The 21,902-nt window shown below is 46.6% G+C and overlaps 3 protein-coding genes across 18 annotated transcripts in view; 2 read left to right on the plus strand and 1 right to left on the minus strand.

Annotated features, from left to right (window-relative positions):
- The first annotated feature begins 3,958 nt into the window (after positions 1–3,958).
- Positions 3,959–11,477, plus strand: LOC149357437 (uncharacterized). 2 transcript variants are annotated; one of them, XM_089584672.1, is made up of 5 exons: positions 3,959–4,093; positions 6,763–7,116; positions 7,595–7,824; positions 8,262–8,421; positions 11,127–11,477. In XM_089584672.1, the coding sequence occupies exons 1-5, from the start codon at positions 4,057–4,059 to the stop codon at positions 11,306–11,308; spliced, it is 963 nt and encodes a 320-aa protein (XP_089440798.1). In that variant the 5' UTR covers positions 3,959–4,056; the 3' UTR covers positions 11,309–11,477. The 2 variants fall into 2 exon arrangements, with proteins under 2 accessions (XP_089440798.1, XP_089440796.1); XM_089584670.1 differs by lacking the exon at positions 3,959–4,093 and adding an exon at positions 4,281–4,360.
- A 4,635-nt stretch (positions 11,478–16,112) lies between these two features.
- On the plus strand, positions 16,113–18,076 carry LOC149357438 (uncharacterized). The gene has a single exon (XM_089584693.1). It carries the CDS (start codon positions 16,136–16,138, stop codon positions 18,074–18,076), a length of 1,941 nt encoding a protein of 646 aa, XP_089440819.1. The 5' UTR covers positions 16,113–16,135.
- Positions 18,077–20,169: 2,093 nt separating this feature from the next.
- The window catches only part of LOC149357439 (uncharacterized), a 478,435-nt gene continuing 476,702 nt past the window's right edge, over positions 20,170–21,902 (minus strand). For all 15 annotated transcript variants that reach the window (XR_016291828.1, XM_089584679.1, XM_089584681.1 and 12 more), the window contains 2 exons: positions 21,527–21,604; positions 20,170–20,421 (listed from right to left, as the gene is read on the minus strand). Coding sequence is in view for 14 of the 15 variants with exons in the window: in XM_089584679.1 (XP_089440805.1) it covers positions 20,393–20,421; positions 21,527–21,604 (107 nt within the window). In the remaining variant the exon portion in view is untranslated. The remainder of the gene's footprint in view (positions 20,422–21,526; positions 21,605–21,902) is intronic.

Here is a 21,902-nt window from a genome sequence, read left to right on the forward strand (position 1 = left end):
GAAAAAACACCAAACACAAAATCCACGCATAACTCCAAGAAAAGCGTGTTACGTGTTTATACACAGCGCGCATACACGCCGCGGCAGGCAAAAGAGAGGGGCTTTGCTTTTCTTCTTTGGCTATTTGCTTACGTGTAATGAACCGCATTGAATAAATACATCCCTTTAAAAGGCGTACGAATTGCAAACTTGAAGCCCAAGGCTGCAAGTTTGCAAAGAAACCAGTAGCCTTCAACATAGTCAAGACGGACAGGCAAGGGAGCTTTTATCTACTCACGATAGGAAACGCAACCGAAACCGACATACATCCCGACGTCGTATTAACTATTTCATAGATCGGAGCGTAATTATCGTGGTCGACGATCAGTGTACAAGATTTTCTTCTTTTTTAGCACACCTCTGTCTTCCAGAGTATTGGAGCGTATTCTACGCTGGCAGAACGCGCTCCAACAGATAACGCGCGCAAGAAATGCCACAACAAACCTAAGGGCCCAGCTGCAGTCGCGCGCCGGGCACTGCGCCGATTTTTGCTCTTTCCTTCACGCGGAGAGGGCGAAGCGGAACCGCACTGCCAAATCTGGCACCCTAGCGCCATGGCCTTGTTTGGAAATAGCTGCGAAAAAGGATGCGGAGGAGATTTCCTTCCTTGCCGGGGTGTGAGGGGCGAGGCGCGCCCGCCGGAGCACTGCAGCGAAGCCTACCCCATCTCGGGACAGCCACCCAACACATGCGGAGGAACCAACATGCCGCTAGTACGCGAGCGGACGTGTTAGCTCACACAAACGCTCGTGTACTAGTGCGCAGCGAGACTTTGGTCGCTCGCGTGTCAAACGCTCGACAAGCAACAGCTTTCACACCAGACGCGAACCCATGAGAGAAAGCCAGCGCTTAGCTTGGAGGATGATGGTTTATCTCAGAGCCGTCAAAAGCTGGCACCAGCGCAACAGCAGCAGCAAGCGCGGCACAAACGGCGCGGCATTTTGAGTAGCGTCTCTCTACGCGCTGGCGTGCGCGCGTTTTCACCAGCAGCGGGCCGTAATCAGTGGTACACAGTTAATGTAGCGGTACTTTACCTTTCTGGCGACTGCTGATGACAAACTCCACCACGGCTTACGACCGCCGAATTCACCCGTTGTGAGCCCAGCGAGGCCCGAAGGGAGAGACTGAGAAGCAGAGAGCGAGAGAAGCGACGCGCGTTCTCTAGCGCCCTCTTTCGCATGTGGTAAAAAAATGCATGTAGTTTTTGTTTCGGTTTCGGGCCTCAAATGCTTCCTTAGTGTATGTGCGCGTTTGTCCTTCGTTCACGGTTTTAGGTTGAAATACACTCTTGCACAAAGCAGACGCATGCCAGGAAGAGACGAAGCTGGTAATTACCAAATGAGTACTGTGGCTCTTAGAGAGTAAATGAGTGAGTCTGTACTGCCGTAAGATTGCCCGAAGCCCAGAGGTCGCCGCAGGAATTGAAATTAAGGGGGAGTGTTGAGGATAGAGGAGAAGCGCATGTTAGTTTTAATTTTTAATCGTGGCGTTCCTGTGTCGTGTAGGAATAGCAACGTTTATTGCTCCAACACTCATATCAAATATGACAAAGGGAAATCACTGCTGCGGCCTATAAATGAGGATCGTTTCCAGTTCCCTTCCCTAACTCTTCCAGAAGAGTTACAGTACCCCGACCGGGAACAGAACAAAACGATGGGTTGACAAAATGAAAAATTTGTTTACAAAGGATGACATAAATCTCAAAAGAAAGTTTTCGATTATATGGGAAAGTATAGGCGAGATAGAGATAGGTCGATAGTTCTTCATATCATCTTTTTAGCTCATCTGGGAAAAGTGCAGTGTGTGGAAAACCATTTCACATGAAAATCAGAACATCAGACAGTGCCTCGAAGTTCCTTTAGAGCAAATTTGCTCACAAGAAGTCAATACCAGGAGGTTTATTTCGCTTAAAGCTAATGATTATATCATGCAGTTCTTGTTTTGTAATTATGGCTAAAAAGGCGGACACAGAGTTTGATTCTTTAAAGTGTATTGGTATCTCTGACTGGAAGATACTTTCTCGGAGGCCAGGGCAAAAAAAAAATCTACTAAACGTAACACCGACTTCGATGGAATCTCCCGGAAAGAAAGAAAGCGGGGAGGTGTTTCCATAAGTTTTGCCACGAAGAAGAAATTTATTCAATTCTCGCCGTGCGAAACCCGACATGGTTTATGGGGACATAACCTCCCAAAGTGACTCAGGCTATGAGGAACACCGCAGTGAATGTCTCCTGAAATTTCGACCTCCTGGGGATCTTTAACGTACACAGACATCGTACAGTACACGGGCCTCTAGAACTTCGCCTCTATCGAAATTCGACCGCCGCGGCTGGGATTCAACCCGCGTCTTTCGGGTCAGCAGCCAAGCACCATAACCACTGAGCCATCGCGGCGGCGCGAAACACGCCAGTAAACTGCAAAACCTTGCCATAAAATTGGACTGCTTTAGAGGGAGAAAAAAAATTGAAATGAGCAATTCAACGTTCCAATAGAAAAATGAAAGGCGCAACAAATAGCCACAATGAACATTTTGCAGTGACACCAAAGGCAGCCCTTAATTAGTCGATATATAACTGCTTTAGGCTTTTACAAATACGCTTTAACGATACTATCGCGATCAAAAGTTTACGGGACGCGTGTTCACGGAAAAAAATCATTGTAGCTCTGCTTCGCGACGCAGTCGTGCGTTATTGTTACCAGCGGATAGAGCATCCAGTTCCCTTATACTTTACATATTTCAGGAGACCGGATTACGTGACTGCGCCGCAATAATTTTGGAACGAAAAGCGCGCCTTCTAGCATGCAAAGCTGAAGGTCAAATTACGCTTGGATTTGACCTCTAGCTGGAGGCTCGCCGCAGATATGGCTGTAACGTCACACCACGTGGCTAGTCGCCACTCGTTCCGCCGCTGCGCCGACCGCCACTCAGACCGCTCGCTCTCGATAGTTGTGTCGCGTGTCTAACCACGTGATTCACTCTTGCTGAATTAAAGTCAACGCTCGCCGGTCACCGGGACGAGTTCCTCGAGGAGCCGGGTAGGTTCTAGTGATCCCTACGACAGAGAGCGTCACGAAACCGCGTTGGCTAGAGAAGTTGCGAAAGCGGGCTCGTGGATTTGATGAAACCGATGAAGAACGGGAGGTACGTTTGGAGAAGCAGCGGCACAGGCAACGCAACGGTCTCCCTGAGGCGCGCCAAGTACAGAAGCCGCGCTGGTCAGTAAGGAGAGCCGAACCTCGTTTATTGCCAAAGCTGGGTGCCTTTTTATAGGCATGCTTAACGTGAGGGAAGGGGGGAAGAGAGGGAGAGAGAGCGGCGATAACGGCTACCGCAAAGGAACGAAAGGGTGCGCGCCGGTGACGCGCGCGCAGCTAAATTCACTGAAGCATATGCCACAAATCGACACTTTTAATTGGGCTTGCAGCGAGTTGCGGGCGTACGCATGCTACAAACCGTAGCGTGCGCGCGCTACGGACACGTTGCGGGATGCGTTGACAAGATGGCGGCGCCCTGCTTGCCCGCTTCGGAATAAATGCATGTCGCCTGAGGATTCTCCGACACGATAGCTCGCTCAAATGGTAGCAGTTCGCGTTTGTTTCACACACTCTCGCCTTCGCTTAGTATATGCGATAACTAGCTCCTGTTTTTCAGATAATTTGGCGATTTTCAAGCTCTTAGGCCTAACATTGAAGGACTATGGCCTAACTAAATGCAGTGTTTATTCCTCGCAGGAACGACACCTGGCGCAGCAGTTCTCTAGCTTATAGTCACTTGTCACATTTTTTTCGATTTGCATAGTTTTTCACCTTGGAATAAAAAAGGCTCGCAACGCACCCACCCTCGTTATCAGTAATTACGGATGAAAATTTCTTCAACCCAGCGTTGATGTGCTTTGACTTCTTGTCACTAGATGGCAATACTGTTTACACGCGCCCCCTCTGCGCACCCCTGAGGGACGCTAGGGCACGGCCAACTAAAAGTGTCGTGAAGGCTGCCACTACACAGAAGGGCAGCGGATGTTGCCATCTCCGCGGGCGTCGACATCGGCCACTGGTTCGGTTACTTTTCGCTCCGGCTTAGCTCAGCCGAGTTGAGCCAAAGCCATATTTTTTTTTCGCACAGTCGCGTCCCGTAAGCGTTTGATCTAGAGCAGGGGTTCTCAAACTGGGTTCCGCGGAACACAGGGGTTCCGCGGGCTGTCTTCTTGTGTTCCGCGAGAACCCTCACCGGCTGACCCGGCAGCTGATATGAGACTGGCTCTGAGTGCTACTGAGCCACGCTTTGACTTGCTCTTAAAAGGGAAGCCTGAAATATTCTCAGGTAGGCTTCACAGAAATATACAATTTTAGTAATTCTGTGTGTACAGCTGCTGATCAGTGCAAATCTGTGTAGCATAGGCTGTAGTGTCACAATTCTGTAGCTTTTACATAGCTATGTGTGTCAATGTGTGTAGAATGAAAGAACCCCGCAGTCGGTGAGGCCAAGGAAAGCGCAGGTTTTTAAAAAAATTTTGGTTCTTGCTATAGATCAGAATTAGTGTTTTAATCATTTTGGAAAGAAAGGTATTAACTACAAAGTAGAAGGAAAAACAACACTCCTATAGGAGGTATTCACATGACGTCATCCGCAAGGGGCGCTAGCGGCCGGCGCGGCATTCGCCATGTTGGTGGTCGCGCGCGCGGCCGCCGCAGCCAGCGGCAGCGTTTGAATAGCTGGTGATGGGTGAAATGTGAGTGTATTTCGCGTCTCGCCGCACGTAATTTCTGTCCGACCCGTGCCGCCGCGTGACTGAGTGAATATTCCGTGAACTGTGCGAAGCAGAAAAGAGCGGGCACGCTCAGAAGGTTCTACTTTGTGAAAAGGTCGACCCCCCGTAGGAATGCGGAGGCACCGGCATGGTGTGCGACGTATACAAGACTGCTGCCGCGCGTTGAATTCACCGGTATCGAGGCCCACCTTGTGCACGGCTTAAGTTTGCTGGCAGGCCAAGGAATTAAAGGATATAAACCTATGAGAGGGTGCAATTACTTGACAAGCGGGTGAGTCCAAGAGTCGTGCTGTGGGTGCCGACGGCCGAAGTGCCGTTTTTGAAGAGGTGAGTAATTCGAAGGGTCTGTTCACTTAGCTGTAGCTTAACTTGTCATCTCTACCTGCTGAAAGTGGCGTGTTACAACTGAATCTAGCGGAATGGCTGCACACTGCGTAGCTGCGAAAACGGTCTTGTGCATACGAAGCAGCGCTATGTAGCTATACAATCAAAACTGCAAAACATTCTCGCTGTGTCTGCCGTTCGTGCTGCGAGCGCATGGCAGTATTTGTTTGGCCGTTCTGTCGGGTAAATAAGGCAGCTATGACGCTTTGCCTTTCTGCTGAAAGACCGTACGTCTGAGAAGCGTCAGCAGTTCGCGGACTACAGCTAGGCGCTTGAATTATCAATTTCTGCGGTGGCAGTTCTGGAATTTCGGTAATTAATCATGCTGTTTATCCACGATGTGCCCTGCATGACTAGCTGACAGTTATCAACTGATATTAAAAGCTGCAAGTCGTGTACGTTCTTGCGTGCAGCGCAGCCAGCCAGTTTTGCTGCCGAGTTGAGGCAGCTCGGTTATATTACGGCGCAGAAGAATTCTGCTGCAAACTTCATGCACAATACGCGCTCCACAAAGATAAGTGGTCGCTAACGTATTCAACAACGTACAAATATGTTACGGATCATTAACAGTTCAGGCCGGGTACCTCACGGCGCACTGTGACACTGCGCGAGCTGGCCTGAAACGACCGCAAACATGGCGCGCCTGCCGCGACGACGCTCGCGCCGTCTGGTAGCGCGGCCTCAGTGAATACCTCCTATAGTGGGAACCGAACCCACGACCTGTGAATATCGTGTCCGTTGCTTTTCCGAGAGCTACATCAATGACTGTCCAACCTGCTACTTGTTTGGGTATTAATGCTGCCTGTAAACAAACCTTAAGAGTGTTACCAGTGCCACCCTTCTCCTTAGCAGTGGACATGGAACGTCTTGTGTTACTGCCAGCTTCATGTAGAGCGTGATCGACAGAGAGGGCGGAAACTGCGAGAACCCTCTTATGCTGCCTATGGCTTCAAGACTGCCAGAATTGAGACCCTCGTTAGCTATTAGCAGGGAACTGAAAGAAGGGTGGTGCTGGTGAACACTCTCGAGGTTTGTTTACAGGCAACATTAATACCCTAAAGAGTAGCAAGAGCCGTTGATGTGGCTCAGTTGGAAGAGCACTCAACGTGATATTCGGAGGTCGTGGGTTTGGTTCCCACCACTGGCGTGTTGTTTTTCCTTCTACTTTGTGGTTAATTACCTTTGTTTCCAAAATGATTACAGCACTAATTCTGGTCAATAGCAAAAACCAAAATTTAAAAAGAAATCCCCTACGCTTTCCTTGGCCTTGCCAACTGTTGGTTTGTTTCATTCATGTTTCATAACGAGCCCCTCATTTCCCTTTCACTTCCCCGCTAAAAGCGTGTGTAGAACTGATTCTAGGTTACCTGCTTTTTTTTTCTATATTATGAGTTTTGGTATTTAGTCATTTAGCTTTCAGTTTATATTACTCTGAAAGTTGACAAGTAAAGGCTACTTACTGTACTGTCATTTAAGCCAGTATTTTTTAGTATCTAGGTTTTTTGTATTCCTTGCAAGATGACAAAGCATTTGGTGATATTTTGATTTTGCACTGTTTAATGTTTATTAGATAACTACGATCTGGCAAGAAAGAAGGAACTACAAGCTACGCTGACATCTGACCTGGGTTCTGAACCTGAAAATGTGCGGCAGAAAAGGAAGAGGAGGCCAGTGCAACGCCTGATTTCTTCAGATGAAAGTGACAGTGAAGGAAACACTTATGATGTGCCTTTTGCAGACTTGCCACATCCAAGCCCTATTTTTGTTCCGCAGCCACCGCCGCCGAAAATAGCCAAATCCAAGGAGCATGCCTTATCTCCACTAGCGACTACAGCTTCTTCAATCAGACGGTCTCCTGCGACCACCTTGCAGCAACCTACCGAAGACAGTCAAGCACCCCAGCAAGGCAAATCACATAGAAACTGTGAGTGCTGCAGTCATTATTCATAAATTATGTGATAATGTGCACATCATATGATCATAATACCATTGCAAATCTGATAACTTGCTTGCCTTAGCAGCAGGAGTGTTTATCACAATTGCATATATGCAGAATGATAGCATCATGGAGGTTCATTTCAAGGCAGTCTTGAGAGCACAGTAGATAAACAGATGTAACTTAATACATAATAAACTTACATCTGCAGTGGCATATTTTTGACGTAGTATGTGTCAGGGCATTGCTTTAAAGTTACAATGTGCTTCTCAACAAAGAATGTTTGCTTAATGATAATGATCAGGCAGCCCCTAATTTTCATGATTTGTCACTGCAGTGTTTGTGTTCCTTAACTCTTTACAGGCATTCTGAGCACTTTAGAAATTCGCTTAGCAAATATTAATGAGCTTCCAGTGATGGTAATGTTCTGTTTTTCTAATGGAGATTTGGTGTTCACATCTTTTAGCATTGCAGCTGAAGACCATCAGAATGCTGAAGGAAATGAAAGTCTTGATGAATGAGCAGCTGAAAATACTTAAGAACCTACAGAACACCATCGTGCTGCATTTGCAGCCATCGACAGCAGCAGCAGAACCCGTGGATAGCACTGTTCTCGACTTGCTTCCTCTTTCAACGCACTCAAGACTTGAACAACTTGAGCAGCACCTCTGTGTTGCAAAAAAGAGATCTGACCTAGTGAGTGCAGCATTGAAATTATTGTAAATGATGTTCCTAACCATTTATAACTCAGATGAACAACTGTTAAGTATTGCAAAGTCACAGTGGCATTTGAACTTGAATGTGTAGTCAGTAGTTCTATACTGCAATAGTTTATTACAAGCTTCCTTGGTTTTAGAAGCATGGTCCATGATGAAAAAGGGGGGGCCGCAAACAAAACGGAGACAAGGAAAGGAGACAACAGGGCGCTCGTCCTCTTGTCTTCTTTCCTTGTCTCCGTTTTGTTTGCGGCCCCCGCCCCCCTTTTTCATCATAAGCAGCTTCCAACTCATCCAACCTTCCATTCCGTAGAAGCATAGTGCTAGAGTCATTAGCCTTTAGGTTTTCTTGCAATTATTAAGTACCCTTTCTTTTTGTTGTCACTATTTCACCATTGTGCACGTTTCTATTTTAAGGTGGCACACCTCTCACTCATAGGGGGATCATCACTTAAAGATGCCTTACGTCAGGTTATGAAAAAGTGCATTTGTGACAGCTTGGCACGAGACTTCTCGCTGACCGGAAGAAAAGGGAAGCGGTCATTTATTGGCCTTCAGCTGCTTCTTGTCATAACAGGTACTCTTTGCTCTACTTTTATTTATGTGCTCTGGGCAAATGTTTAATATTTCCCAGTCTGTCGGCTCAGAATTTTAACAACCACAGTCTACTCATGCATCTGTACACAAAACTATTTGGCATGTCAGTTATTACTGGCACAAAACCTTGTGAGTTGTTTACATAGCTCTGTTATCTAATCTGTGGCATCTTGTTGTGAAGAATGAGTCTGTACATTGCAGCTTGCTAGTATAAAAAGAGAAAACAAATGAAGTTAGAATGTGTTCTCATAGGGCTTACCTGCATTTAATGATAGCAGCCTTGGGGTCTAGGTCGTCTGGTCTTTCATGTATCCAAAAAAAATATAAGGAATCTTTTTTCGTGTGAAACAAACGTGCCTAGAGCATGTCTACATGCTGTTTATGTTGCTTTATTGCATCTGCCAAAAATCATGCTAGAAATGTGCAGGGCACTTCACATGAGGCATGCAAATTAGTTCTGTATGTAGGGATGTCACACTGCACACTGTCTTCCTTTTAGCAAATGCACTCGCCTCATGTTGGCTGCCACTGCTTTACCAGAATGATCACAAACTTTCTACCTAAGTGCATGTACAGTCATGGGCGTCCGGAGGGGGGGGCAAGGGGGGGCGGCTGCACCCCCCTGGAAAATCACTCACTCGAACCGTGAGTGATGTCCGCACGCCAGGGGCGGTGGTGCGCTCAGCCAAAAGGGTAAAAGCAGCCCCGCTTCCACGCTTTGGGTCACATCTGCGAAATGCCGCGTCCGGGCGGGCGTCGTTCCGCCGTTTTCAAACCACGCCATCGTTAGCTCTACTAAAAGGCGACCTGTTGCAGACATACAGCGGCATCGGCGAGCATGTGTTTGAGCCTTCTTACGATCGGTGTCTGTTTCTTTGATCTCTAGAGAGATAGCGGCACGGAGGCAGACAGTGCACAGAGCATTTTGTTTTCGCCTTCGTCGCTCGCTATAATCAGGATACGTTCGTACGCCGGCCACCGATGAATTCTTCAAGGACAAATCAGCCGTATCCACCCCCGCTTTGTCGGGCTGCTCAGGGTCAAGCGGGCGGTGGGTTGGCGCCGCAGCCGCCGCTCGCTGTCTCCTCCGATCCACGGGAGAGCGCAGTTCGGTAGAAGCGCCGCTTTCAGAATCTTCGGCAAAGGGGATTAGCTGCTTTTGTTCACGGCGACGCAGTCTCCAGAGGCGCCCCCACACCAGCGTTTCTTGCGTCTTCTCCGAAAACCAGCGCCTTTGGTCAACGCAGACCGATGGCGCCTGCCTGGCTCGCCTGTAACCTCTGGCTGGGTCTCAAATCACAACAGCGCCCATGTACTGTGCGTGTCAGTGCACGGTAAAGAGACCCAGACCCAGGTGGTCGACATTATCCGGAACTCTGTACTACTCCGTCCCTCATAGCCTGATGCGTTTTGGGGCTCTGAACCCCATAAAAACACAACAACAAATTTTCCGACCGGAGTGGCGAGTGTTCCTTCCCCTCGGAAGTCGCGCGGCGTTCCTTTCACCCCCCAAAGTGCGCATTCGGGGATATTGCGGCAAGTAAGCCCTTGCACGTGTGCGCGCCTCTGTGTTTGTGCTTCAGTGTTTTTAGTGGCCGGTTGTCAACGAAGGTCAGAACAACCAAGACAGCGGACGAGAAAACGACGAGCGGCGAGCAGTGTGTGTGCGGTTGCTCGACTGTGCGGACGCGCGAGCAAAATGGAGCGAGGTGTATGAAGCGGCGAGCGTGCATTTATCTTGTAAAGAAGTTTTTGTTGTATATATAGTTGTCTTTTGTTTTCAACGTACGCGTTCAACCGTTTTTCCATTCAATGTGTATGATGAGTATGCACCGAGAGCGTGTAGTGAAGCACAGAAATGAATTTATCGCCCGTGTAATTACACAATTCGCCCAGAAAAATCCGAGGCGCCTACAGTTGCTGTTCAAGGAAGACTGACTGAGTGACTGTAGTTGCGTGTTTGTGAACATATTGTGCTGTGTGCTGGTCATCAATCCGGGTGAGTCGAGAACCCGTATGCAGCAAGACTGAGCACTTCTCCACGAAGTGATAGTATCTTTTTGTATTTTTTATTAATTTTAATTGTTTTTTCGTTGATAAACTTTAATGTATCTCTCCTAGCCGCGCTTTAATTTGCTGTTTGTAATTTTTCTTTCATGTGCGTATTTTACTTATTTTTTTATTCATATATAAATAAATAAATTTACTCCGCAAATAGTGCCTTTTTGCTACGAATATACGCCCCCCCCCTCCGGCGCCAACAACCAATGGGGCCCCTCCCTGCAAAAAATTCTGCGGACGCCCTTGTGTACAGTTGCTGTTATATTTGCTACAAGCATGCAAAACCAGGTTCACCTTATAGTGTTCCAAAATAGGCGCGTTATTGATGAAAAATTTTCATGAAAAAAAATTGTACACAGTATGTTTTGCTGCCATTGAGCAGTATAGGCATATTGTGGACAGAAAACACCATTCTGAGCACTCAGTAAGTAGCTTTGATATTAGAGTAAAATAAATTGTTTGTTTCTGACTGTTTCTTAACGCTTAACATTTCTGAATAGTATGTTTTCTTTTGAAAGTGGCCAAAATTGGACCATTGTAATACTCAACTGTGCAAGTATTTGTAATGGAGTGCAAGTACTCCAGAGGTCTCTGGAAGCAATTAAATTGTGCTATTTCTTGCAGAGACACTTCGAAGCTCATTTCCGAAAGCAACGGACTGCCAGATTCAAATGTGCGTAGCAGACTGGCTGCGGTATGCTCCTTCTAGATGCAAAAAGCGGTATGAAATTTTTTTCAGTTTTTTTCTTTTTCATAGCTCCTTACAGCAAATTAAGATAAATGCTGGCGTTTGCACATTTCTTTAGTGTTCTACCACACTGTATGGTTTCACAAATTCTGCCTCTCTGTCGTTGCTTTTTCTTAAGAATAGTTCTAGGGCTTATTGCCTTCACCTTATAATCATTTGTATGCAGTAAAGTTTAATAATTTAAACTTCAGAGGCTGGAAAAAAATATCTGAATTATTTGAAGTTTTAATTATCCAATAAGCTAAAAAAATTTACAAGAACTGCTTGCATCAAAATATATTTATTTGGTAAGAGACTTGGAAATGGTCACCTGCTGGAGAACAGCATGACAATAGCAATTTTTTGCATTTGCATTTATGCTGTGTCGTGCGCACACTATGGAGAGCATGAGTGCAAAACTGCTCTAAAATGGTGCAAGTCTCCTTGGCATTGTTCCTATAGTGCAAGACGGTAGTGGTGGTTCCCTCTCACAAGGAGCTTCACCTAGTTTGAGGAGGCTTGACTGCACAGCATCTGGCTGGCACTTAAACACACAGTGTCGGTGTAATGAAAGAACCGCGCGGGTGGAAGCAAGGGAAATAATCAATGCCACCAACACGGCTGTCGGTGAGCATCCAAAATGGCATGCAGCTAGGCTTGGTTGGCTTGCTGATGCGCAGCCAGCAGCCGAAGCTATTAAAAGTGAAGCCGAAATTAAGTGTTTGGCATACTTTGGGTCAGAATTAAGGCCATCCATTTGTCACTCTTGCTGTTGTGCATATGTCAGAGATGCATAGTCATCTCTGCAGAATGCAGTTCATGATTGAAAAAAGCCATTTTCACAAACAGTTCTGTGTGAATAATACCTAAATGCGCCCTGCTTTTGAAATCCCATTGGGATTAATCATTGCGAGACCTGTAATGCCTGAATTGGCAAGCATTCGAGACATAGTAGATGGGTGTTGGCTGTGGGGCAGTGCTGACAATTTGAATTACTCGGATATTTGAATTAATGGGGGTTGAAATAATGAGCTTTTACTGTAGTTGCATGTCTTGAAGGTCATGCGGAGCAGAGAGGAGGCAGCCGCCGCATTGCTTGTCATGGCACTGGCTAATTAATGAGCTTCCACTATATGCTGCTTACCCACTTGCCACACAGCATGAAGAAGTAATTGCTTGTGAATGGTCTGCATAAGTAAAAGAGAAGTCGAGAAGTCATGCTGTTTTATATTAAGACAAACTTTTCGCGAAGCAGACGTTTCATGACAGGCTGTTTAAAAGAATGACAGAGTGTATGTTGTTCTCGTTCAAACAACAAATAGAGGCTATTCGTGTTTTCTTTTCTCTTGCTGTCACCTCTTTGCGGCATTCATGTTGGACCAAAAGAACCCAAGCTGCAAGCTCATTTAAGCCATGCACCAGACTGAAGGGTGTGTGCATACTTCCTAAAGGCCGCAAATACACTGAGCATTTCTTGTATTTCTTTCTGTGGCATTACCAACAGTACATTCTGTCAATGGTATTTAACAGGGCATATTTAGTTGTAAAGAAAATGTAAACATGCTCTTGCTGTTTACACTTGAGTCCACGTTTTGCAGCATGGTCCGAAAAGTAAATTTATGGTGACTTTCAAAGGCTACGATATATATTGTGGTATATGTTGCACCTCAAGTGCTTAATGATAAAGCTATTTTTCTCTGGTTACCTTTCAGAGCTTAAAATGAGGTATACGTGTTAATTCTTGGTGTCACAGAAAGCATCATTTCTTTCAAGAAGCAGCTTGTTTCCTTTATGTTTCAGGGAGATCGCCAGATTGGTAAGGGCTGAAGCTGACATGGAACCAGTGGAATGAAGAGCAGTACATCAATGTTAAGGTTTATGCAGGCAATGTTGCTACCTCTATTCCTTAGCAGCACTATATAACTGGTGTGGTGAAACTGTTATTGCTGATAAGATTTGTCATTACTGTTCATGTACCGTTTATTGTTTCTGCTTCACTGTGCTTTCTGGAAGCAGGCTTGCATCTTTTTATTCATGAAACATTGATCACAAGTTTTCTAAGTGTGCTCACTGCCTCGAGTCCCTGGCAGCAATATTTACCTGGTGTGGTCAACTGGTATCATTACAGCATTTATTTGTTATTACCACTTCATGCTGTGCTGTCTGTATGCTGTTCATTGTTTAAGCCAGCTTTGTTTAGATTTTTTATCAATGTGCCTACTTGCTATCACTACCTTTAGTTCCTGCCAGCAATATTTCATTGTTGTGGTGAATCAGTGTTGTTGCAGCAAATGTTTACTGTTTTTATTTCACGCTGCACTATTCGCATACTAATCTGTTGTTTCTTTCTGCTGTGCCATGTGCAGGCAAGCTTGTATTCTTTTCATAAAAGAAGAATCTTAATTGTTCTCTGTGTATGTGCTGCTAGTCGCTGCCTCTAGTCTTTAGAAGCAATATTTAACCGGTGTAGTGAACTGGTATCATTGCAATATTTATTTATTATTACCCCTTTATACTATGCTGTTTGTGTGCTTTTTATTGCTTTTATTTTAAACCAAGCTTGTATCTTTCTTTTTTTTCACTTTTTTAGTAACCTGGGCAGTTAAAATAGTAATATTTTGTCTGATGACTTTGCACATTGAACATTTTAACATACTGTCAAGAACAAAAGTGGTGTATGCCACTCAGTGGCCGATAGAGCCTTACAAAGCTGCATTGCCAAGCCATCTGCCAGTAGCATCTGGAATGAGATAACTGTTGGGGAGCTCTTTGTGTAGGAAAGTGACATGCTGGCTGGCAGGTAAAAAAAGGGTCCTCATCATTTTTATTGGTCCGAAACACCGCCCGAGGACGGTGCGGTGATGTAGTTGTCTGGCTCTACTGGCCCCGTCCCCTGCACTCGTGCTTCCTACACTACATCACCATCAAACTCACTGTAGTAAAGCAGTCAGAATTTCATGCTTCAGCAATTTCATTGCTTTCTGTTTGAATTGATCATTGCTTATACTGTTCTTATCAGTATTTTGAAATGCCAGTAGCTTCTCGGACTCACACTTGGTGTTGAGAAATTTTGCCGTGCTTTGTTTCCTAGTGAATGTAGCATTGTGATTGGAGCTGTATTAGGCATATGTCTACAACATGGCAAATTGCTACCAAGCTTTATTTTGCCAGCTTCAATGCATGGTTTGTTTACCGTAACCTGTATTTGTAATGGTTCTGTCAGCCAGTGTCACCTTGAATTTTGTATTTCATTACTTGGTGTATGCATTGTTTTACCAGCACTTCTCATGCAACTAAATGAGAGCTTTAGTTTTACTGTGACGTCATCTTTTTCCTTGTGTTCTTCACCAGCTTTTAACTTTCATTGACACAGTTTGTTGGTATTGTTCTGATCTTTGTATTTGTTAAGTGCCAAACATTTTTTTTTAGTAATAAATATTTTTGTTTGTATGTCAGTCTTTCTCTGCTACAGCCCCGCCGGGGTGATGCAGTGGTTAGGCGCTCGACTACTGTGCCCAAGGATGCGGGATCGAATCCTGGCTGCGGCGGCCGCTTTTCGATGGAGGCGAAATTCCAGAGGCCTGTGTGCTGTGCGGTGTCAGTGCGCGTTAAAGAACCCCAGGTGGTTGAAATTTCCGAAGCCCTTCACTACGGCCTCTCTCATAGCTCGAGATGCTTTGGGATGTTAAACCCCCACAAACCAAACCTTTCTCTGCTACAATTACACCTTGCTTGTCCCACTTTGTGTGAAAGTGTGGTTGAGATCAGAAAAGCATTATTCATTCGTTTTATATTTCATAACTGACAGGAAAAACTTGTTCATGATAAATATATTTTTTTCCAGCAAAGTGTACTTTACATACCACCCTGCAGCTGTGGTTAGGGCACTTGGATGCTGATCCCGAAGATGTGGGCTCAATCCGAACTACAAGAGCCACATTCCGATGGAGGCAAAATGCAATATCCTATGTACTGCGCAATGTCAGTGCACATTAAAGAACTTCAGGTGGTTGAAATTATGCAGGGAACTCAACTATGGCGTCTCTTATAGCCCAAGCACCTTTTTAAACTAGCTATCATTTTACTGCTTCCTGCCATGTGTTCCGAGAACACTGCATTATGTAAAAAGAACTGCCCTAAATAAGAATACTAAACTGCAGCTACAATGTTTACATGCCCTCCTTTAGTCTTGTCTTTTAGTGCAGCATATTTTCATGGAACTTCGTCTAGTATGAACTGCATGTGTGCTGCACAAGCATGTCCCCTGAATGTTATGGCGACGTGACTAATGTTTGATTTTAATGTTTTGTGAATGTGGATGAAACTTTGCTGCAATGTTGTTGTACATATGCTAAATATGGATGCAATGTTGTAGACAACATCGCAGCAATGTTTCTGTATGTATGTTGTCTTGACATGGCCAAAGGAGGACGCTAGCCACGTTGGTGCAACCTAAAAAGGCAATATTGGTACAATGTTTCAGCAACAATTTGTGCTACTAGGGTGTGCGTACGCTTAGATACTTGTATATCTCACGTCTAAATACCTTCCAATTCTGATATTCTGATATATAATCATTGGTTTGGTTTGGTTTATTGGGGTTTAACGTCCCAAAGCGACTGAGGCTATGAGAGACGCCGTAGTGAAGGGCTCCGGAAATTTAGACCACCTGGGGTTCTTTAATGTGCAGTGACATCGCACAGCACACGGGTCTCTAGAATTTCGCCTTCATCGAAATTCAGCCGCCGCGGCCGGGATCGAACCCGCGTCTGCCGGGTCAGCAGCCGAGCGCCGGAACCACTGAGCCACCACTCCAGGTGGTCGAAATTATTCTGTGGATCTCCAGGTGGTCGAAATTATTCCGGAGACCTCCACTACAGCACCACTTTCTCTCTTTCTTCTTTCTATGAATGCCGTCCGCATGGCGAAGTTGGCAAAGCGCGTTGCCGGCGATTGCGGAGACGCTTCCTGCAGTGCTGCCTCTGCTACACCGCTAGAAGAAGTCTGCGTTGCCACTTCCAGCGCCGTACCTTCCGAGTCAGCAATGCAAGGAGACGGCGTTTCAAGTGTGCCTGCTGTCCCGACCGCATCAACCTCGGCGATCGCGGCACCCTCTCTCGCGTCTGTCGCCGTGAGCAATGACGCATCGTCGACCGTGCACGTGAAAACGCACTTTCTGACGCCGGAGGAGATAGAGGCGGCGGAGGCACAACGTAATGCTGTGAAAAACAAACTCGGTGCCACGCCCGCGACGCTACGAAAATTTCAAGCGATGTCGCCCGATGCCGCACCTGCCACTGCTACTACCGAAGATGAGGTTTTTTGCCTTGTGCAAATGTGTGTGTTCGGCCACCTGCTCTCCAAAACCTTGTGCGAGCGCTGCCTTTCAACTGGACTGGCAATTCAACAAGGTACCCAGTTCGGACTGGCTACAAAGCTTGAGTTGGTATGCCCACATTGTGGGAGTATTGCTAATTCTTGGAGTTCACCACGCCAGAACGCAGGAAACGCTTTTGAGGTGAACATCCGAGCCATTATGGCTATGAAGCAAATTGGAAAGGGGCAGACAGCTGTAAATGACTTTTGGGCTGCTATGAATGTATCTCACAGAGGACTTCATCACAAGACATGCCAGGAACATCTGAAGAAGACATTCAGGGGCCCAGAGACTCAACGCATGGAGAGTTTCTATTCAGAATCAGCAGCTGCTGTGAAAAAGGTTTACCAGGGAATGGACCCAGGATTTACCAGAGACATTACTGTGGTCTATGATGGCACCTGGCACAAGCGCGGACACACATCCCACATTGGAGTTGGGGCAGTGATAGAGTATCACACTGGCCTCATCTTGGATGCAGTTGTCCTCTCAAACCAGTGCCTCGGGTGTCAAACAGGACCCAAACCTGAAGACTCCGAGTACTCAAGCTGGCGTGAGCAGCACATCTGCCAAAAAAACACCGATGCGAAGTCTGGAAGGATGGAGGTCGAGGCAGCCTTGATTCTTTTCGCCCGTTCACTGACAAAGCACAACCTCCGTTATACAACGATTGTGTCCGATGGAGACAGTGCCACCTACTCTGCCCTTGTGAAGGAGAATGTTTATGGGCTGGTCCCAGTTGTCAAAGAAGAATGCCTCAATCATGTGCAGAAAAGGATGGGGGCTGCACTGCGCAACCTAGTGCAAAAGAGTGATAAGGCGTTGGGAGGGAAAGGAAGGCTGACAAAGGCTCTTATCGACAAGCTGACGGATTACTATGGCTGGGCTTTGCGAAACAACTCGAATGACGCGGCAGCAATGCAGCGTGCAGTGATGGCGTCCTACCATCACATCACATCCACCGATGCGGAGCCTCACCACGACCTATGCCCAGAGGGCGCTGGCTCATGGTGCCGCCACAAGGCTGCTGAGGCAAATGGCTTACCACAACCAAGGCACAGGTACAATCTGCCAGGCTATGTCGCTGAGGCTATGCTGCCTGTTTATCAGCGCCTCTCCGAGCCTTCCCTTCTTCAGCGGTGCCTGGGAGCGAAGACTCAAAATGCATCGGAATCATTTCATTCTGTTCTGTGGTCACTGATGCCCAAGGAGCAGCATGCATCCCTGATTGCAGTGGAGACAGCACTGAATGATGCAGTGATGCGGTACAATGCTGGAAACCAAAGGGCCACCAAAGAAATTTCTCTGTCTGCGGGGCTCACACCTGGCCACCTAGCCATCCATCGAGCCGTGGAAAAAGATGCCCTGCGCATGGGAAAGGCTGAGAAGCGAGGTCAAGCGAAGACTGAGAGGCGGCAGAGAAAGAAAGCCTGCAAAGACACCGCAAACTATTCTGCGGGGACATTTTAGACCCAGAAATGTTGTGTCAAAACTTCAAGGGCCGTTTTCTCAAAATGAATATTTTTCCTGGTGTGGCTGCTTATGCAAGCAGTATCTCTGGAACCGCTAATCAGATTCCCACCAGGTTTTTTTTATTGTGTGCCTGAATAAATTTCTGAGGGCAAGACAGGCCCACTTTTTCAAGTTATTGAGTCTGGAATTTATTATAAGCAATCAAAATTAGGCTAATGCAAGTCTAATTAGTAACACTAAATTCAATGATGTGCTAAAACTTTTCAGCAAGGAAATTAAAAAAAGGGCTCTGTCTTGCCCTGTGGTACCTATTCAGGAACCTTCATAATGAATTTGACAGTGCTAACACATTTTGCAAGTTCTCCAGGCATATCATAAGGAACCTATGTGAACCATTCTGATATACTCCTGTAACTTGAGTACCAGTGTATGTAGCTCCATGAAACTTTGTAGTTATTCATATGGCTATGCCATGAGTGTACCCTGAAAATTTCATTCAGTTATCTCAAGAAACAAAAACGGTGTTCGAAGGTAGCCTCCCCCCTTAACATGAGTTTAAACGTCAAGTGCTAGTCATATATTCAGTTTCCCACATCAATCAGTTCACTGGATTGCAGATTGCACCCAAAACATGATCTCTATCACACCTTCAGTTTCCCACATCAATCAGTTCACTGGATTGCAGATTGCACCCAAAACATGATCTCTATCACACCCAAAGAGAATAATCCGGCCTACCAGGCCTCCTCCTTGATGGCTTCCCTCACGGTCGGATGGCGGCCGGGCGTCAAAGAGCCACCTGCTACCACACTACGGCTGGTGGACTCAGCTGCATCCCAAATGGAGCTCTGAGAATCGATCGGCAGTGACCAAGGGAACGCAAGTCTCTGCTCCAAGGAAGAGGCAACTTCTGCAGCAACAAGACTCCTTGTATGGCAAAGGTGCCAAAGAGTGGCCAGATGTATTTTGTGCCACCTATGAATGCATGCAATACAAGGCAAAGCACGTCACCCGGACATCGCTGTTTTGCATGAGAGCAACGTGTGCAATGCAGGCCGCTTGTCTCAAGAGCCCACGCAAAAAATCGGGTGCTATTTTGCAAACAATGGATACCTGTTCAAGCGGCTCACTTTACGCAGCAGAAGTACTATCGCACTCAGTACGACTTACAACACGCATCAGGTGGTACAAGCTGATGTCACGAAGCAATGCGAGTGGGGCGCTCCTGCAAAGTTCTGTGTATAGCTGCCGAGCAGCGCACTCGATACAGTACTAAATGTCCAAACTGGCTCCACGCAACCACTTGCATATGATATAGTGAGCACAGGCTATGTACTATCGGGGACAAAAGCGGTATACTCCATGCGGCGGGAGCCGTAGCAACGAAAAACTGCATTGCAACACCATCTACAGGTGGCATCTGGGATCGAGACAGCCAATGCGTGACCTTTATTATCAGCAGGCATGTCGCTTGGCTCGTTTCAATGTTTCGGGCTTTAGCTCGCCAAAATGCCGCAGTTTTCCACTGTTCCGGCTCCCGCCGCCTGGAGCATACCACTTTTGTCCCCGATAGTACATTGTGAGCAATGCAGTAAAGAATTTTTATCTTTTGCGCGTAGCACTTCTAGCCGAAAACATGGATTTCGCCGATGGCAGTCCGAAGCCTGGGCCGGCCTGCACCTCTCAGTTTTGAGAAAAGGAAAGGTGCATGGCTAGTTCATTTTGTCAGTGCCGACTTCGGGCTCTTGAGGCGTCCACTGACAAAGTGAACTAGCTATGCGCCTGTCCTTTTCTCATAACTGAAAGAGGGTTTACACCGAAGATAAGACTGGAAATAAGACTGTCTTATTTGCTTCATGCAAGCCACGCCTTCACGCTCACTCTTTCGCAAGCTCTTTCTCCGTGAGCTTGAAGTGCAAAGGAGACTGGCGATGCCATGCCGCACATCTTAGCCGATGAGAAAGCGGAGTGGCCACATAGAACGCTGGTACACTTTGCGCCACTTATAAAAGTATAGCAGGGGTAAGCAAAGAAGGGAACGGGGATGAGGGGCTCGTTATAAATATGAGTGAAGCCAACTGCCACAGAAACCAAGGGACACAGGTTTTTTTTTTAATTAATTTATTTATTTAGTGCTGTTGTTTTCGATTTAGAATATTACTGAATATGTTATCACTTAAAGCCAATTGATTAGAAAAGCAGAAGAAAAAAAAACGGCGTTTGACCGACTCCAGATGCCTGGGACCGCAGGTTTTTGAAGTTGACGCATGGGTGGATCCAGCTTCATATTCTCCCCTAGAAGCCATGCCGCTTTCACCATTCCGTCCCGAAGACTCCTGTGGCTGCGGAGGAACAAAAAAATTACCGACGATTACGTTACTTCCTAATGCGAAATTTGAGCGCAGCAAATAAGCTGTTTCACCTTTTCGATAGATTGAGGCAAAGAAATCGAGCAACACATGTATGCGCTATCACAGAATTTTTTTTTTAGCAGACGGAGGACTTCCATCGGTCGTCTCGCTCATGGCTCAGAAAGAACTGGCAGATAATTTCGCAGTGGCGAACGGCAGCGGCAATTTCGGCTCGGGCGGTGCACATATACAGATCCGCCGCCACCGATCTGGCTCTCTGATTGCCACCGCACAGGGGTTGCATTGGAGGAGGAGCGAAGAAAGGAATTAAGTTCGAGCCGGCGCTTTGACAACCGGAGACTCGCAGGAAGAGGGGGGAGGGGGGCGGCGTGTACACCCAGCGGCAAACGATGGGGGCAGAAGCGCGTGCAGCAATCGGACAACACGATAAAGGGAGGAGGGAAGAGATAGCAGCGACTGGCTGATGCCGCTGACGCCGATAGTGAGTCAACCCCAGCTGCGGATGAAAGGGGGGCGGAGCTGGTTACGAGGCCGACGACAACGCCGACGACGACGCCGATGCGAAACCCAGGAACGGACGCCAAAGAGCTGCGCTCTAAAAACAACCACGTGCCGCCGGTGGGATCCGAACCCACGTCCTCCGAATTACGTGTCCGGTGCTCATCACATCAGCGGTAAGTCAGGACGTGCTACGTCCGCCGCTTAAGAACGTCTGCACATGCCATCTGTTAAGTACGATCGTCGGCTAGACTTGGCACATAAATTGCAGCGGCAAGTTCGGGGTGCGATCATTGTGGGGAATAAAAAATTTAATTTTGCGAACAAAATTCAGGAGCGTGATCATTACGCGAGTAAACACAGTAGATATCTTGTTCTAACTGTAAGTTTCTTAATGCTTGTGCAAAAAAGTTTGTTTTCATTCGTGATTGGTGACCCCTTAGATTTGACTAAAAAAGAATCTGCAAACCAGCTCCACACTGAAGCTTGGTTACACATACTGCAGTAGTTCACAGTCCCAAATATAGATGCTACACAGTTGCAAAGTGAACGAAGGCATAAAAGCAAGAATACCTACCTGTCGTCAAAGTAGCCATGAAAGCCAGCGATGTGTTTGTGGCTGGGGCTTCAATGCGCTTCAGTCTCGGCCGTTGACCTGAAAGACGTAAAAATAATGTATGAGAACAGAACTGGACGATACACAATAGATTCAGCAAAGCAATGAACGGTGTAGCAAGCACACTACGTTTATCACGAAAGCAGTGCACCGCAATTTCATTGTGTTGTGTTAGGTATTAGAGTGTATAAGCAATTGAGGCCATCAAGCACCAACCAGAGCTAAGGTTCAGTGGTTTGTTTTTGTGTTGCAAACTAACACATCCTAATTAGATGATCCAGGGTGGCCGTGAGCTGTGGTGTAGGTCACAGATGCGCCTCGGATCTGTGTGGCTATG

This window comes from Amblyomma mixtum, chromosome 3 (genome assembly GCF_055824585.1).
Source record: "Amblyomma mixtum isolate Tamu chromosome 3, ASM5582458v1, whole genome shotgun sequence".
Classification (NCBI taxonomy): domain Eukaryota; kingdom Metazoa; phylum Arthropoda; class Arachnida; order Ixodida; family Ixodidae; genus Amblyomma; species Amblyomma mixtum.